Source organism: Podarcis liolepis (genome assembly GCF_965112155.1).
Source record: "Podarcis liolepis genome assembly, chromosome: 13".
In the NCBI taxonomy this organism is placed as follows: domain Eukaryota; kingdom Metazoa; phylum Chordata; class Lepidosauria; order Squamata; family Lacertidae; genus Podarcis; species Podarcis liolepis.
The window spans coordinates 11,338,363-11,354,467 of record NC_139573.1 but is presented as its reverse complement, the minus strand read 5'-3'; the positions used below and the strand labels follow the sequence as shown (position 1 = coordinate 11,354,467).

General features: G+C 48.6%; 1 protein-coding gene across 1 annotated transcript; it reads left to right on the top strand.

Moving 5' to 3' along the window:
* Positions 1 to 7,255: 7,255 nt before the first annotated feature.
* On the top strand, positions 7,256 to 12,903 carry LOC310692609 (uncharacterized protein; the record flags this gene model as incomplete). The annotated part of the gene is made up of 3 exons (XM_083473552.1): positions 7,256 to 9,247; positions 11,213 to 11,752; positions 12,885 to 12,903. The coding sequence occupies exons 1-3, from the start codon at positions 7,713 to 7,715 to the stop codon at positions 12,901 to 12,903; spliced, it is 2,094 nt and encodes a 697-aa protein (XP_083329678.1). The 5' UTR covers positions 7,256 to 7,712.
* Positions 12,904 to 16,105: the final 3,202 nt, after the last annotated feature.

Below are 16,105 nucleotides of genomic sequence, written 5' to 3'. Positions count from 1 at the left end.
ACTCACGTCTGATTGGGCTCAATAAATCTCTTTCAGTAAGCAGCCCCACCTTTATCGTTCAGTCATCCTGTAAGTCTGGTTTTGCCCTCAGGAAATATCACACATTTCAGAGTGTGCACAATGGTCACAACAACTTTTGTTGGTATAAGGAGTAGACAGTGTCAGATTTACATATGGGCTGAGTGGGCTGCAGCCCAGGGCCTCATAATTTAGAGGAGACTCAGCCTCTAGACAGCATCTTGAAAAGCAGAGACATCCCCTTGCCAACAAAGGTCCGTATAGTAAAAGCTATGTTTTTCCCAGTAGTGATGTATGGAAGTGAGAGCTGGACCATAAAGAAGGCTGATTGCCGAAGAATTGATGCTTTTGAATTATGGTGCTGGAGGAGACTCTTGAGAGTCCCATGGACTGCAAGAAGATCAAACCTATCCATTCTGAAGGAAATCAGCCCTGAGTGCTCACTGGAAGGACAGATCGTGAAGCTGAGGCTCCAATACTTTGGCCATCTCATGAGAAGAGAAGACTCCCTGGAAAAGACCCTGATGTTCGGAAAGATGGAGGGCACAAGGAGAAGGGGACGACAGAGGACGAGATGGTTGGATGGTGTTCTTGAAGCTACCATCATGACTTTGACCAAACTGCAGGAGGCAGTGGAAGACAGGAGTGCCTGGCATGCTCTGGTCCATGGGGTCACGAAGAGTCGGACACGACTAAACGACTAAACAACAACAACGGCCTCTTGTCATTAAAAAAACAAACAGGCAGATTTTAATATCTAGAATCATAGAACTGCAGAGCTGGATGGGTCCAAAGGGTCATCTAGTCCAATCCCATGTGATGCAGGAATCACAGCTAAAGACAGTCTAGGAAGCTGCCTTGAATCTCAAGCAGAGTCTCAAGCAAAGTGAGAAAGATCTCTCCCATCCCCTGTCACCTAAGGCAGCTGCGTTGGACTGAACCTGGGACCTTCTTCCTGCAGATCAAGAGGGCTACCCTCACTGAGTTTCCATCACCTTCCCTGTTGCTTCCCCAGGCATCCCCACCCTCAATTCTGCAGCACCTGGGTAATGTGTGGCACACACAGAGCATTGCTGTCTTTCACAAAGTGGTCCAGGATGGCCTTCCAATTGCTGTCAATGCGGTCAAAGGAGGCTCACTCACTGGGCAGCTGCCTGCAAATGTCTTCTCCCAAGAAGACATCAAACCCCTTGCAATGCAGGAATCTCAGCTAAATCATCCATGACAGATGTCCATCTGAACTCTGCTTAAAAACCTCCAAGGAAGGAGAGCCCACAACCTCCCAAGGGAGACCGTTCCACTGTCAATCGGCTCTTACTGTTGAAATAAAAGAATTAAGGTCTTCTATGTATAATAGATGTTCATAAATGTACCAACCAAGCACGTACATAGATATGGAGCAGCACAGGAGGACCGCCCTGAAACCATTTTGACTCCCCAACTGACCAAATGTTTTCTCTGCAAGGAGGGAGGGGGTGGGGGAGCCTTCCCATTGTCTCAGGAATTGGGTAATCACCATCTCAAAGGAATGGCCAGACTACCAGGAAAGGCAATCAGATAACCTGGCAGACAGGAAAAACAACAACATTCAAATTTCTGTTGTAGACTACCTTATCTGTGATGTAGGTATGATGTATGGAGGGGTGGTCTTGAGCTCCAGGGCAGGGAATTTAAAATGTCTATATAAGGACAGGCACACCTTGGTTCTGGGTCCTCCTCCTTTCCTGTGTGTGAGGGGAGCACCCTCTTGCAACAGTTCAATAAAGATCAGGCTTACGAGCTGCTTTGCTTCTCAATATTCTCTGGTTGGCCTCTGTTATTTCCTCCTACTGATGGAAAACATACAACGGACTCTATAAGGGCTCTTGTGTCCCCCATAAGGGAATAAGGGCGGATTTTGTTTATTACACTGTCATAAAGTTCTTCCTTATGTTTAGTCAGTATCTCCTTTCTTGCAAGTTGAATCTGCCTCGGCCCAGTAGCTTAGTAACATTAAAACATGACGCATAAGTCTGTGGCTCTACAATAAGGTTACCAGATGTCCCCGTTTCCCGGGGACAGTCCCTGGATTTACAAATCAGTCCTCTGACAAAATCCATCCCCTTCAACTGAAGTTGAAAAGTGTCCCTGGATTCGTTGAAAAAAATATGATAACCTTACTCTCCGACAGTTACACAAGTGTGTATTTACTGTATGTGGAGGTTATGAAGCTACTCAGAATCAAATGATAAAGTCATCTGCGAAGCATTACAGGTGTTCAGACCACTGTCTTATCATTCTAGTGTGTGTTTTGAGAACAAGTGAGAATTCTTGTACATCACTGTGAATCACAATAATATTTCACTTTGACTTTTTGCAAAAATAGCAATGAGTAAGCGATATGAAGGTGGTGCTAGTAAACGAAAGCGACAAAAAGAACAGAAGGAGATACAGTGGTACCTTGATTTACGAACTTAATCTGTTCCGGAAGTCCACTCTTAAACCAAAGCGTTCTTAAACCAACGCCTGCTTTCCCATAGCAGCCAGGGACTCAATTTACAAATGGAACACACTCAACATGTTCTGCTTCCAAGGCAAAGTTCACAAACCAAAACACCGCGTTCTTAATCCAAGTTGTTCATAAACTAAGCTGTTCTTAAACCAAGGTAGCACTGTATTCAAAATGTTTAAAGGGCTTTGCACAACAGGCAGAAACAGCCCTTAGATACAGAACAACTGTAATTATAAGCAGAAGAAAATCAAGTAGACTATACTTGGCAGTCATGCAGACTGAAGAACAAACCAGTTTATATACAGAATGCAGCCTCCCAAAATTTTCAAGGAGCACTGTTGTCAGTACAGTGGTACCTCGGGTTAAGTACTTAATTCGTTCCGGAGGTCCGTACTTAACCTGAAACTGTTCTTAACCTGAAGCACCACTTTAGCTAATGGGGGCCTCCTGCTGCCGCCACGCCGCCAGAGCACAATTTCTGTTCTCATCCTGAAGCAAAGTTCTTAACTTGAAGCACCATTTCTGGGTTAACGGAGTCTGTAACCTGAAGCGTATGTAACCTGAAGCGTATGTAACCCGAGGTACCACAGTAACTACCACTACAAGTACAAAATCCTCTGGAGAAATTGACAATGACGTGGCAGAACCCACAGGCAAATATTAACACAAGGCATGAAGGAACATGCCATGAAATAGTTGCATCAAAAGAAGCAGTTCAAGCTCATTAGCACCTTAAAGAATTGGGAAAAACAGCAAACGATCTCTGCAAAAACTCTAGCATCGTAGTTACAAAAATACTAATTGTTCATGGTACTAGTTATTTCAGAGACGAGAGTGATGTAGGTTTATGGGCCACATTGAATAACAAGGAAATATTCTGGATTGAGAAAGGTCCTTCAGAATGTCAGCACTGGGAAGGTCTTTTTACCACTTCAAAGCAAACATACGAAAACCAAGCCCAGTTCTGCTCAAAGAATTTATTTCATTCCACCAAACTAACTGGAGAAACCTACCCTCGAGAATGGCTTGTGTATTCTCCCGCAAAGGAAAAATCTATGGTTTTGTGTGCAAGTTTTTCTCTAACCAGACTACCACGACTACAGCTTTAGCTTCTATTGGATTCGACAATCAGCATCACACTTATCTTTTTCAAACCCACCTAAACTCTTAAAATCGTATGAACACTATGCTAACATACTGAACAAGATGCTCACATCAACACAAGAAGAGCAGAGCAGAGCTATACTCAGCTATACTGTTGCAAATAAAACGTTTTAAGTGTGCTTAATGCAATATGCAATGTGACTCTCGATGGCGATGGTGAGCCTTATGGAAAATTCAATGTGTTTTTAAAAATGCTTTTTAAAAAAAGCATTTTCAGAACCTTTTTTTAAAATAGGTTTGTAGATTCCACCCATGATTACTGGAGGCACGTACTTCAATGAGTTATCGCGGCAATTTCCCTTTTGGCAGAATGTGGCTTTGGCACTTAGGAGAGATTATGAAAACATTTCCCCTTCATGGATCACTGCCTTGTCATGGTGAAGGGGCTTGAATAACTCCAAGAATAAGAATAAGAATTATTATTATTTATTAATTATACCCCGCCCATCTGGTTGGGTTTCCCCAGCTACTCTAGGAGGCTTCCAACCAAATATTAAAAACAATACAGCATCAGACATTAAAAACTTCCCTAAACTGAAGGGCCGTCTTCAGTTGTCATTTAAAAGTAAATAGTTGTTTATTGCCTTGACATTTGCTGGGAGGGCGTTCCACAGGGCAGGCGCCACTACTGAGAAGGCCCTCTGCCTGGGCTGTCCCAAGACGGACAAGTCATAGCCAAGAGTTTAGACTAAATGTGATCCACCTGGAGAAGGAACTGGCAAACCACTCCAGTATTTTGCCAAGAAAACTCCATGGACATAAAAAAAGGAGAAGCTTTGAGAAGAAAGTGAGCGTTTCCAAGGCATGCTCTGGTTCATGGGGTCACAGAGAGTCGAACACAACTAAGACAACTAAACATCAACAAATGAAAACATTTTGTCACTAAACAATGGTAACGGTCTTGGATTGCTTGAACCAATTGCCAAATTTGATCCCTTCCTGTGTTTTCACATAAATCAGTATGGTGGTAAAGGCTCTGGTCAACCATCAAACTTTTCCAAAACCATATGTGAAGGGGTTATTCAGTTGACAAGTAGCAGTACTGAGATTATTTTAGTTTAGCAGTTGATTCAACCTGATGTTTACCACGTTGATCAACTTACTATTGTTGTTAGATATGTTTCTCCCTCGTGATGGATTACCAGCTAAACACCTTCTTAGTCTTTTTGAACTGCTGTGAAAGTATGGCTGAGCTGATACTACTACAGTGAACTTGAAATAGATTTCAGACAATTCTATGATAATGCAGCCGATGTACCTGGAAGGTATAATGGAATTCAACAAAAAAATTATGGAAAGGAACAAGTTTGCAAAATTTATTCCATGCACTGAACATTCTCTATATCTAGTTGAATGAACCGCAGCTGTCTTGGGGCTGGATGCAGTGAATTTTTATTTTTATTTTTGCCACAGTAAATGTGCTTTCTTTCTTTGTTTTTTTGTTTTGCAGCTTCTTCAAAAAGAAGGGCAGTGCTAAAAGTTATTGCCTCTTGAGTCAAAAAATCCTAAACATTCAGCAGTCACAATAAAATTATGCCAAAGCACTCGGTCGTATTTCCTGTGATGAAACTGAAAATGGAGACGACAGGCTGATAATCTTCTGCAGGAAAACTGAATCATCCGAATTCATTTTCATGCTTCACCTTTGGACACCTTTACTAGAACATTTGCATAAAGTTAGCAAGGCATTCCAGTTTGCAAATTTCATCGAGGATGTACGCAGAGCTCACAATTGTGGTTTGTATCAAACACTCAGACAGAGGAGAGCACAATTCTCTGCACAACGGGGCAGGGGGGACAACCTCCAGCCCACAGCTCAAACATGGTCCACCAAGACATTTTTGGGAAGCCACACCCACCTGCCCCACACCTGACATCATACAGTTGTGGGGCAGGAGGATAAAAGTCCTGGCTGTTCCTTAGATACAGCTCTGGTCCACCTTCAAACCAAACATCTTAACCAAACACACCACTCGTTTCTCTTTCAAAACTTGGAGGCTTGAAAGAGAAACACCAGGGTGGGTCCTGGGTGAAGAATTTGAAGCCTCTTTCTGCCCTCCTTTAAATCAAGCTTTGAAGGAAAAGGGACAGGCTGTTTTGAAGACCTTTGTAAAAGTCCCTGGGCAGGGAATAGACACCAAGTCTCTAACCTCCTAGAAACCACAAGGAAAATCAAAAGTTAGAACGTACTTTAAAGGTCAGCAGATTGGCAGCTTGCGGTGGGCAGTCTCCTTTGGCTCCTCAAGTGAAGGTTGTTGAAGCCCATTTGTTCATCAAAATCCAGCATTAGATTATTAAGGGCTAGTTTCTCCTCCCCGTCCCTCTTCTGCACAGACCACGTATTCAGAACCAAAGGTGAAGCCACCCTAATTCAGACGCATCTCCTAGTTCAGACTTTGGATGTGTCAGGTTAATAATTTACAAATAAAACCGAATGATGCCTCCACTTCCTAACAACATTTCTCTTTGCCCTGCTCATCCATTGGACAAGACTGGAAGGGCAATTTAAGCTCCATCCCTAAATAGTGTTATTATATGCCCTGGGTGCAGCAGTACAAAGGAATAGCACACTATTAACAGCCATCCCAAAATGGCTCAGTCCAGCTTCCTGTTCTCACACTGGCCAACCAGATGACCGTGGGAAGCTTGCAAGCAGAACTCTCTCCTCTTGAGGTTTCCAACAAGTAGCATTCAAAGGCAGCTGGTTCTGGGATGCCGCAAGGACTTCATGGCCGCCATGACAAGCATGGGACTGTCCCAACATGTTGTTGCAGGAAACACCCCCCCCCCCAATCATTCAGTTTGTACAAACTTCACACACACACACACACACACACACACACACACACACACACACACACACTACATACACTACGCTTCTGTTATAAATTCATACAAAATCAACCATACATCGGATCTGCACTGTTCCACTTTTTTTTTTACTCCATGAAGGAAGGACTACAAAATGGGGAAGGTTTGATACAGGGCAGCCATAATCCCTTGAGCATACCAGCACATACACAGGAGGCCCTGCCCAGTTGCTATGCCAACCCTGATGGTCCTAGACAGAAGACCATCAAGATCACAAAGAACTTGCATATGGGAGTGGATTCAGCACGGACTGGATCAAAGGACAATGATCAGCTCTTCCCTCTGGGGGCAGGAAACTGCAAGCTCCCCTTTGTCACCTGGAAAGTACTCATGGGGAGGGGGAAAAGGAGGAACCAGCCAGATGACAGGACACTCAGGTTACAGCTCCTCCCTCAACCCCTCCTTTTTGTGATGTAGTTGTGATGTAGTCTTAGGGGTGTAGTTTGGGGGATTAGTAACTAATAAAAGTTGGGGTCTTCTTTTGTTCTGGGCTTCCATTTTGCTTCATCTTGTTGTGGGTGGGAGTCCTGTCGCGACAGTATTCAATAAAGGCCAAGCCTACAGGCTGCTGTTTTGCTCCAAGTTATCCTGGTTGGTTGTTTTTGCCCAAGGGAGCCCTCGGATTTCTCCGTTAACAATGTCACCGGCCCAACGCACATGCAGGCCACACTCTGGACCTCGTTTTCTCGACTGGGCAGGAAGAGGGTTGTTATGTAGTGTAGTTTCACCCTGGGCCAACAGGGGGATACTGTATATAGTTTTCACTCAGGTCTGTAGATAGTTTTCACTCAGGTCCGCGGCAGTTATTTTAGGCGGGAACTCTGGGCTGTTGTGGTTACAATGTTGACAGCCGGCTGCCTATAAATACAGGCCGGCTGAGCTGTTCGCAGTCAGTTCTACTCCAGCTTACCATATTAAAGAGCTACTTGAAGAAATCGCTGTGCCGGCTGCTATGTCAACCCACGACTTAACACTGGCGACGAGGATGGGATAGATGGACATCAGAGCACAGCCAGATGCGGCCAGCCTCTGAACTGAGCTGAATCACTGAGCTGAATCACAGAGCGAAATCACTGAGCGAAATCACTGGGCAGAACCAATTCAGAGCTGACTGTTCTGGCTAGAGCACTGTGTTCCATCCATCGCCCTTCACGCCGGCATCGGAATCATGGCTTCACTTGTGCCTCTACCGCCGTTTGCGCCAGCCTCTGAATCATGGGACTCCTACCTCACTCGGTTCGACTGCTACCTCCAAGCCAACGAGCTGACAGCAGTATCAAAGGATCGGAAGCGGGGCCTATTCCTCAGCCTCTGTGGGCCTGAGGTGTTTGAGACGGCCCGAGCGTTGGTTGCGCCTGAAGCAGTCCAGGCAACACCATGGGACACGATCCAAGAGAAGCTCCGCAACCACTACGCACCAAAGCCGTCCAAGATTGCTGCCCGCTATGCGTTCTACCACCGGAACCAGGCAGAGGGGGAGTCAATCAACAACTACACCACCGCCCTGCGACAGGCTGCAATGCACTGTGAGTTCCGAGACTTAGACGATGCCCTGATGGATCGAATCGTCTGCGGGGTCCGGGACATCCATCTGCAACGGCGTCTCCTAGCCAAGCCAGACCTCACGCTACAGAAAGCCATTGAGGAGGCTGTGGCCTCAGAAGCTGCTGAACGCTCCGCCCAGGAGATCCGCAAGTCCAGCAGCCCGCGTCTTGCTAGGGAGCCAGTTCCGGTGCATCATGAAGAGGCCAGCAGTGATGAGGCATCCTCCAGTGAAGACGATGACGTGCACCAGACAAAGCGGGAGCGCAGGAAGTTCCAACAGAAGTCCAAGGGCCAACCGGAATGTGCTGGCTGCGGAGGCAACCATTCCCGTGCCAAGTGTCGATTCAGAGACGCCATCTGTAGGAAGTGTTCCAGAAGGGGCCACATCGCTAAGGTCTGCCGATCGGCTCCGTCTGACACCCCCCCTTCATCAACTCGCAAGTCCAAGTCTTCACTCCAGTCTGCCAAGGAAAGTTGTTTCGCTCTCACCAACTGCCGCTGCCCGTCTGGAACCACGATTGGCCAAACCGACTCGCCTACGCGACACAAGCTGAACGTCACGGTGCTCATTGAAGGAGCTCCATGTGACATGGAGATCGACACCGGGTCTGCCCTGTCCATCGTGTCATGGAGCACCATCAAAAGACTGGTACCCAGTGTGTCCAAAAGGCAACTCGACTCTCACCGCGTACACCTGAGAGACTACCAGGGAAACGACATTCCCGTGGTAGGCGTTGGCCGGTTCCGGATCGCCTTCAAGGATTTTTCGGGCCTGCTCCGGTTGGTGGTGGTCGAAGGTCAGCGGCCAAGCCTCCTAGGGCTAGACTGGTTTGATGCCCTCGGCCTGGAAGTCACCGGCATCAACTGCATCTCTAACGCAGAGACTGAGGGTCTGGTCAAAGACTTTGCCGAGGTTTTTGACGGCACCTTGGGCCAATATACAGGTACGCCCATCTCCTTTGGCCTTGATCCACAAGTCGCCCCCATCAAGCTAAAGCCACGCCGGGTTCCCTTTGCTCTCAAGGCTAAGGTGGACGAACAACTGGACAAACTGATCGCCCAAGGAGTTTTGGAGCCGGTTGACCACGCAAAGTGGGAAACCCCCATCGTCACGCCTGTCAAGCCAGATGGGTCGGTGAGAATCTGCGCTGACTACAAGTGCACGATCAACAAGGCACTTCAGCAGCACGCTTATCCGGTTCCTGTTGTCCAACACCTGCTGCATTCCCTGGGTGAGGGTAAGGTCTTCGCTAAGCTGGACCTTGCCCAAGCCTATCAACAACTGCCAGTCGATGATGCCACTGCTGAAGCCCAGACGATCGTCACCCACCGGGGGGCATTCCGTTGCCGCCGGTTGCAGTTCGGGGTGAGTGTGGCTCCTGGCATCTTCCAAAGCCTTATGGAGCGTCTCCTGCAAGGGCTTCCGGGCGTGGTACCATATTTTGATGACGTCTTGGTGTCTGCAGACTCACACCAGCAGCTGTTCGAGCGCCTCCGTGCCGTGCTGACCAGGTTCCAGGAGGCCGGGCTCAAGGTAAAGAGGGAGAAGTGCCAGATCGCCGTTCCACAGGTAGAGTTCCTGGGCTATCTTATCGATGCCTCCGGTCTTCATCCAACCACGTCCAAGATCCGCGCTATCCAGCAGGCCCCCACCCCAAAGAACAAAACGGAGTTGCAGGCATTCCTGGGGCTGCTGAACTTTTATAACATGTTCCTGCCCCACAAAGCCACAGTGGCTGAGCCTCTTCACCGACTCCTTAGCATTAAGACGCCTTGGGCCTGGGGTCATCGGGAGACGACGGCCTTCAAAGCGGTCAAGGCTCTCCTTTCTTCAGACAGTGTGCTGGTACAGTACAGTGAATCCAGGCCGCTGGTCCTTGCCTGCGACGCCTCACTTTTTGGCATCGGTGCTGTCCTTAGTCACCGTTTTCCAGATGGAAGAGAAGCACCGCTCGCCTACTTTTCCAGGACACTATCTCCGACGGAACGGAATTACAGCCAGCTCGACAAGGAGGCATTGGCACTTGTGGCTGGAGTGAAGAGGTTCCATGAATACCTCTATGGCAGGACTTTTGACCTCATCACTGACCACAAACCACTCCTGGGCCTCCTCGCCGGTGATCGTCCAACTCCACCGGTCCTCTCACCACGCATGCTGCGATGGACTGTTTTCCTGGCTGCCTACCACTACCGGCTCATCCATCGCCCGGGGAAATCGATGGGCCATGCCGACGCCCTCAGCCGTTGCCCTCTTCCAGCATTTGTGGAAGACCCGGCTCCAGCTTCATCGCTCCTTCTGATTGAGGATCTTCCGGCAGCGCCTGTATCGGCTGCCACTGTGGCCTCCGCATCTGCCCAGGATCGCACCATCAGCCGGGTGCTCAACTGGGTGTGGAGGGGGTGGCCACAAGGGCCTTTTGCATCGGAGTTCCAGCCCTTCGCAACCAGACAACATGAACTCTCAGCTCATCGCGGCTGTCTGCTGTGGGGAGACCGCGTCGTGATTCCCCAGGGACTCCGTCAGCGCGTCCTGGAGGCTCTGCACGTTGGCCACCCGGGAATTGTCAAAATGAAGGCGTTGGCTCGGTGTTACGTCTGGTGGCCTAATATGGACGATGCCATCACTGCCTGGGTGTCCGCCTGTCAAGCGTGCCAGGAGTCGAGGCCTGCACCACCGGCAGCTAAGGGACACACCTGGGAGACGCCAAAGACACCCTGGTCGAGGGTGCACATCGATCTGGCTGGCCCCTTTCACGGCCGGACCTTTATGGTAGTGGTGGACGCCTATTCCAAATGGCTGGAGGTCGCCCTGATGCCCTCCACCACTACCGAAGCTGTCATCCGGGTGCTGCGAGGCCTGTTTGCAACGCATGGGTGTCCTGATGTCCTTGTCTCTGACAACGGACCGCAGTTCACGTCAGGCACGTTTGAGCGGTATCTTTTGGGACTGGGCATCCGCCATGCCCTAACGGCACCCTTTCATCCATCCAGCAACGGGCAAGCGGAAAGAATGGTGCGCTCGACAAAAGAGGCACTGGCGCGCCTGGACCGGGGAGACTGGCATGAGCGGGTCGCCGAATACTTGTTCATGCAACACATCACCCCTCATGCGGCCACAGGGAGGAGTCCTGCTGAACTGCTTATGGGCCGCCGCCTCAGGTCACCGCTCGACCGGCTACACCCAGACTTTGCCGTGGCTGAACCCCCAGGCTGTGCCAACGCACCACGGTCATTTGTCCCAGGAAACCAGGTCTTTGCCCGGAACTATGTGGGGGACATCCCTTGGGTGCCAGCCACAGTAGTGGGAGTCACTGGACCTCGCTCGTACCAGGTGGCACTCGAAGACGGACGCTTGTGGCGACGGCACATAGACCAGCTTAGGCGCAGGGTTGGGGACTTGGACACTACCGAGGTGCCCCCAACTGCGCTTGCGGCTCCAGAAGAGACACGTACAGATGGCGAGGCCCCACCTACACCTCCCTCGCAAACTGCCAGCGTGGAGCCGAACCAAGCCGTTTCAGAACAGACTCAGACCACTCCACTTGCGGAGGCTCCACCCACAGCAGCGGATCCAGGGGAGTTGGTTCCAACGCCACCTAGGGTCGCACCACAGCCTCAGCGAGAACTGTGTGGCCCTCCGGACTTGGCTACCAGTCCCCGGCGGTCTGGCAGAGTTTCCAAGCTCCCAACTTATTTAAAGGACTATGTTGTTGGACAGGTATCACTGTTGGTCTAAGTATGGGAAATGTAACCGATATGCTTTTGTGCTTAATTGAACCATTACGCGTAGTGCTGTATATAAGGAAACCATTACGATTGTAACTAACGCCTTATCTCGGTGGGGAGGGGTGTTATGTAGTGTAGTTTCACCCTGGGCCAACAGGGGGATACTGTATATAGTTTTCACTCAGGTCTGTAGATAGTTTTCACTCAGGTCCGCGGCAGTTATTTTAGGCGGGAACTCTGGGCTGTTGTGGTTACAATGTTGACAGCCGGCTGCCTATAAATACAGGCCGGCTGAGCTGTTCGCAGTCAGTTCTACTCCAGCTTACCATATTAAAGAGCTACTTGAAGAAATCGCTGTGCCGGCTGCTATGTCAACCCACGACTTAACAAGGGTGATCTGAAGGTGGGGGACATTGACATCTGTCTCTTGTCATGGTCCTGTTGAGATTTAGAATGTCAGCAACTTTTCCCCTCCGCAGAGGTGGGGGGACCAATTAGGAAGGTCCACCCTCAGAGGCAGATGGATCTAGAGGGATTCCAAATGGATCTAGGGGGTTTTCTGGCTGATATGACTGGTGTTCCTGTTGAAACCCTGACCAACCTTTGGAACAGCCAAATGGCTCGGGCTATAGACACAATCGCCCATGAGTGCCTTCTTCCACTTTGTGGAGTCCGATTGGCCCCCTGATATACTCCATAGCTTAGGGCGAGAAAACAAGCCAGGAAATGGCTTGAACGCAAGTGGAGGGGATCCTGCAGCTATTATTCCATTTCTCACGTTTGGCGTTGTCCTTACGGTGGGGAGATAGGAGTCCATTCTCATCTGTTTCTCCTCCTTACTGGATTTATTAGGCCCCAGTATCATTACTGGGACTATTCCTGATTCTTTTCTTGCCTCTGGATGACAGTTTAGGTTCAAAAGCCTAAGGTTAAAATCTCAATAGTTGCAGTGTCCTATTCAGCCACCTTCCGGGCTTCCACTTGATAAACGGGATGCTGGCAGAACAGATAAGCTCCAAGTTTGTTAATTATTGCTTATCTCACAGCTCCACATTCTTCTGCTCTCCAGCTTCCAGGCTGACAGTTGAACAGTTGATAGTTAATAAAATACTTGGTTTAAAACGAGTTAAAATCAATAAAATCTCGATTAAAATCTGTGGAGCTTTGGAGCTGGCTGCCTGGCCTGTCGCCATCTTCAGTGGAGGAAAGATCTGAATGAATTCAACCGAACACTGGTAAGGGCTCATTATTGAGCCCATCTAGTGGCAGTGAAGGCAACAAAGAAGGCATACAGTGGTACCTCAGGTTAAGTACTTAATTCGTTCCAGAGGTCCGTACTTAACCTGAAATTGTTCTTAACCTGAAGCACCACTTTACCTAATGGGGCCTCCTGCTGCTGCCGCGCCGCCGGAGCGCAATTTCTGTTCTCATCCTGAAGCAAAGTTCTTAACCTGAAGCACTATTTCTGGGTTAGCGGAGTCTGTGACCTGAAGCGTATGTAACCTGAAGCGTATGTAACCCGAGGTACCACTGTACTTTGCTGCCTCCATTGAATCCACATTATGTCATCCGGCAGAGCTTTTCCGGGTTGCACGTGGTGTTTTACAGGTTGGCCCAAAGGAGGTGATAGAACCAATGGTAGCTCACTGTGACTTGTTTACAAAGCAATTTGAGGATAAAATCACTTGCATCTACTAAGGCCTTGACTCTTCTGTTACGGCAGATGAATCTCATGGGGTGTCCAGAGCAGTCTAGTCCTGTTGTGTTGGATGAGTTTCAGTTGGTAAGGCTTGAGGATGTGGACAAGGTGCGACCACTTGTGCTCTAGACAAGGCACCCCCAAACTCGGCCCTCCAGATGTTTTGGGACTACAATTCCCATCATCCCTGACCACTGGTCCTGCTAGCTAGGGATGATGGGAGTTGTATTCCCAAAACACCTGGAGGGCCGAGTTTGGGGGTGCCTGCTCTAGACCCTTGCCCCTCTTGGCTGATTAAAAAACAGCAGGGAGGCAACCATTGGCTTGACTAGGGAGGCGATCAATGCCTCTTTACGAGAGGAGGGGGTCCCTGCCTGTTTGAAGGAGGCAGTGGTAAAACCACTCCTTAAGAAACCTTCCCTGGATTCAGAAAACCTAACAAACTACCGGCCAGTTGCTCATCTCCCTTTCATGGGCAAGGATCTGGAGCGAGTGGTCGAGGCCAGATCCAAGCGCTTTCGGAAGAAACTGATTTTCTGGATCCATTTCAACCGGGGTTTCGGCACAGAAACTGCTTTGGTCAGGAAGACTGGAAGAAATTTAAAGACTACTTGCAGAAGCACTGTAAAATTAAGGAATGTTAAAATGATGTCTGATTGAAAATAAGTGGTATTGGTAAAAAGATTTTTAAGAAAATGTAAATGGGGATTGATAAAGGATAAATGCTAGAGGGTAAGGATTTGCTGAATTTAATATTTGAACTGGAATACAAAATGGGAGGTGTGAGGAGGTCAAGAAACTAGTGAATGAAGTATAAGATATGAAAATACTAATCTATTTTCTGTTTTGCTTTTTGGTTTTTCTTTCTGTTCCCTTTTTCCTTCCCTTCTTTTGCTATTTTTTTTTAATGTGTATTCTTTATCTGTTTTGTTTTTGTATGTTCTCATTTTTGAAGCTTTCCTTATGTTTAAATTTTGAAACTTTTTATTGTTTGTGAAACTTTAATAAACATTATTTTTTAAAAAAGAAAAAGAAACTGCTTTGGTCGCCCTGTATGATGACCTCTGGAGAGAGAGAGAGAGAGAGAGAGAGAGAGAGAGAGAGAGAGAGAAGGGGAACATGCCCCTGTTAATTCTCCTCAACCTCTCAGCGGCTTTCGATACCATCAACCATGGTATCCTTCTGGAGTGATTCTCCGGACTAGGGGTGGGTGGCACTGCTTTGGGGTGGTTCCAGTCCTACTTGGATGGTTGTTCCCAGAGGGTGTTGCTTGGGGAATGCTATTCAGCCCCGTGAAACCTCCAATGTGGGGTTCTGCAGGGCTCAATTCTATCCCCTATGTTGTTTAGCATCTACATGAAACGACTGGGGGCGGGGTTTATCTGGAAGTTCGGCGTACGTTGTCAGCAGTATGCTGATGACACTCAGCTCGATTTCTCTTTTACATCTGCAGGTGAGGCAGTGGAAGTGCTGGATCAGTGTCTTGCCTTGGTAATGGACTGGATGAGAACCAACAGACTGAAGCTCAATCCAGACAAGGCTGAGGCACTGTTAGTGGGTGGCTCCCTAGACCAGATGGTTGGGAGGTCGCCTGCACTGGATGGGGTTACGCTGCCCCTGAAATAGCAGGTTCATAGCTTGGGGGTACTTCTGGATCCTTTGCTGTCGCTCGAGGCTCAGACGGCCTCAGTGGCCTGGAGTGCCTTCCATCAGCTTCAGCTGGTGGCCCAGCTACGCCCCTATCTGGACAGGGATAGCCTAACTACTGCTGTCTATGCTCTGGTAACCTCAAGGTTAGATTACTGCAATGTGTTATACGTGGGGCTGCCTCTGAAGACAGTTCGGAAACTTCAGCCAGTGCAGAATTCAGAGGCCAGGTTGCAATACTGGTCTGACTACACTGGCTACCGTTTAGTTTCGAGCCCAATTCAAAGTGCTGGTTTTGACGTAGAAAGCCTTAAACGGCTCAGGACCGCAATACCTCAAGGACCACCTCTTTCCATATGAAGCTACCTGGACCCTGAGATCATGTTCTGAGGCCCTCATTTGTGTGCCTCCTCCTCAAGATGTCTGGAGGGTGGCAACACAAGAACAGGGCCTTCTCTGCAGTGGTTCTCCATCTGTGGAATGCTCTCCCCAGGGAAGCTTGCCTGGCACCTTCATTATACACCTTTAGACACCAGGCAAACACGTTCCTTTTTACCCAGGCCTTTGGCTGACCTAATCAACATCCTATACCCTTTAAAATGTGGCTCTTTGGGGGGGGGGCTTATTGGATTATTGTTTTTATTTTGATTTTATATATTGTGATCTTTTTTGTGAACTGCCCTGAGACCTCTGGGTATAGTAAAGGACCCCTGACCATTCGGTCCAGTCGTGACCGACTCTGGGGTTGCGGCGCTCATCTAGCTTTATTGGTCGAGGGAGCCGCCGTACAGCTTCCGGGTCATGTGGCTAGCAGGACTAAGCCGCTTCTGGCGAACCAGAGCAGCGCACGGAAACGCCGTTTACCTTCCTGCCGGAGCAGTACCTATTTATCTACTTGCACTTTGACGTGCTTTCAAACTGCTAGGTTTGCAGGAGCAGGGACT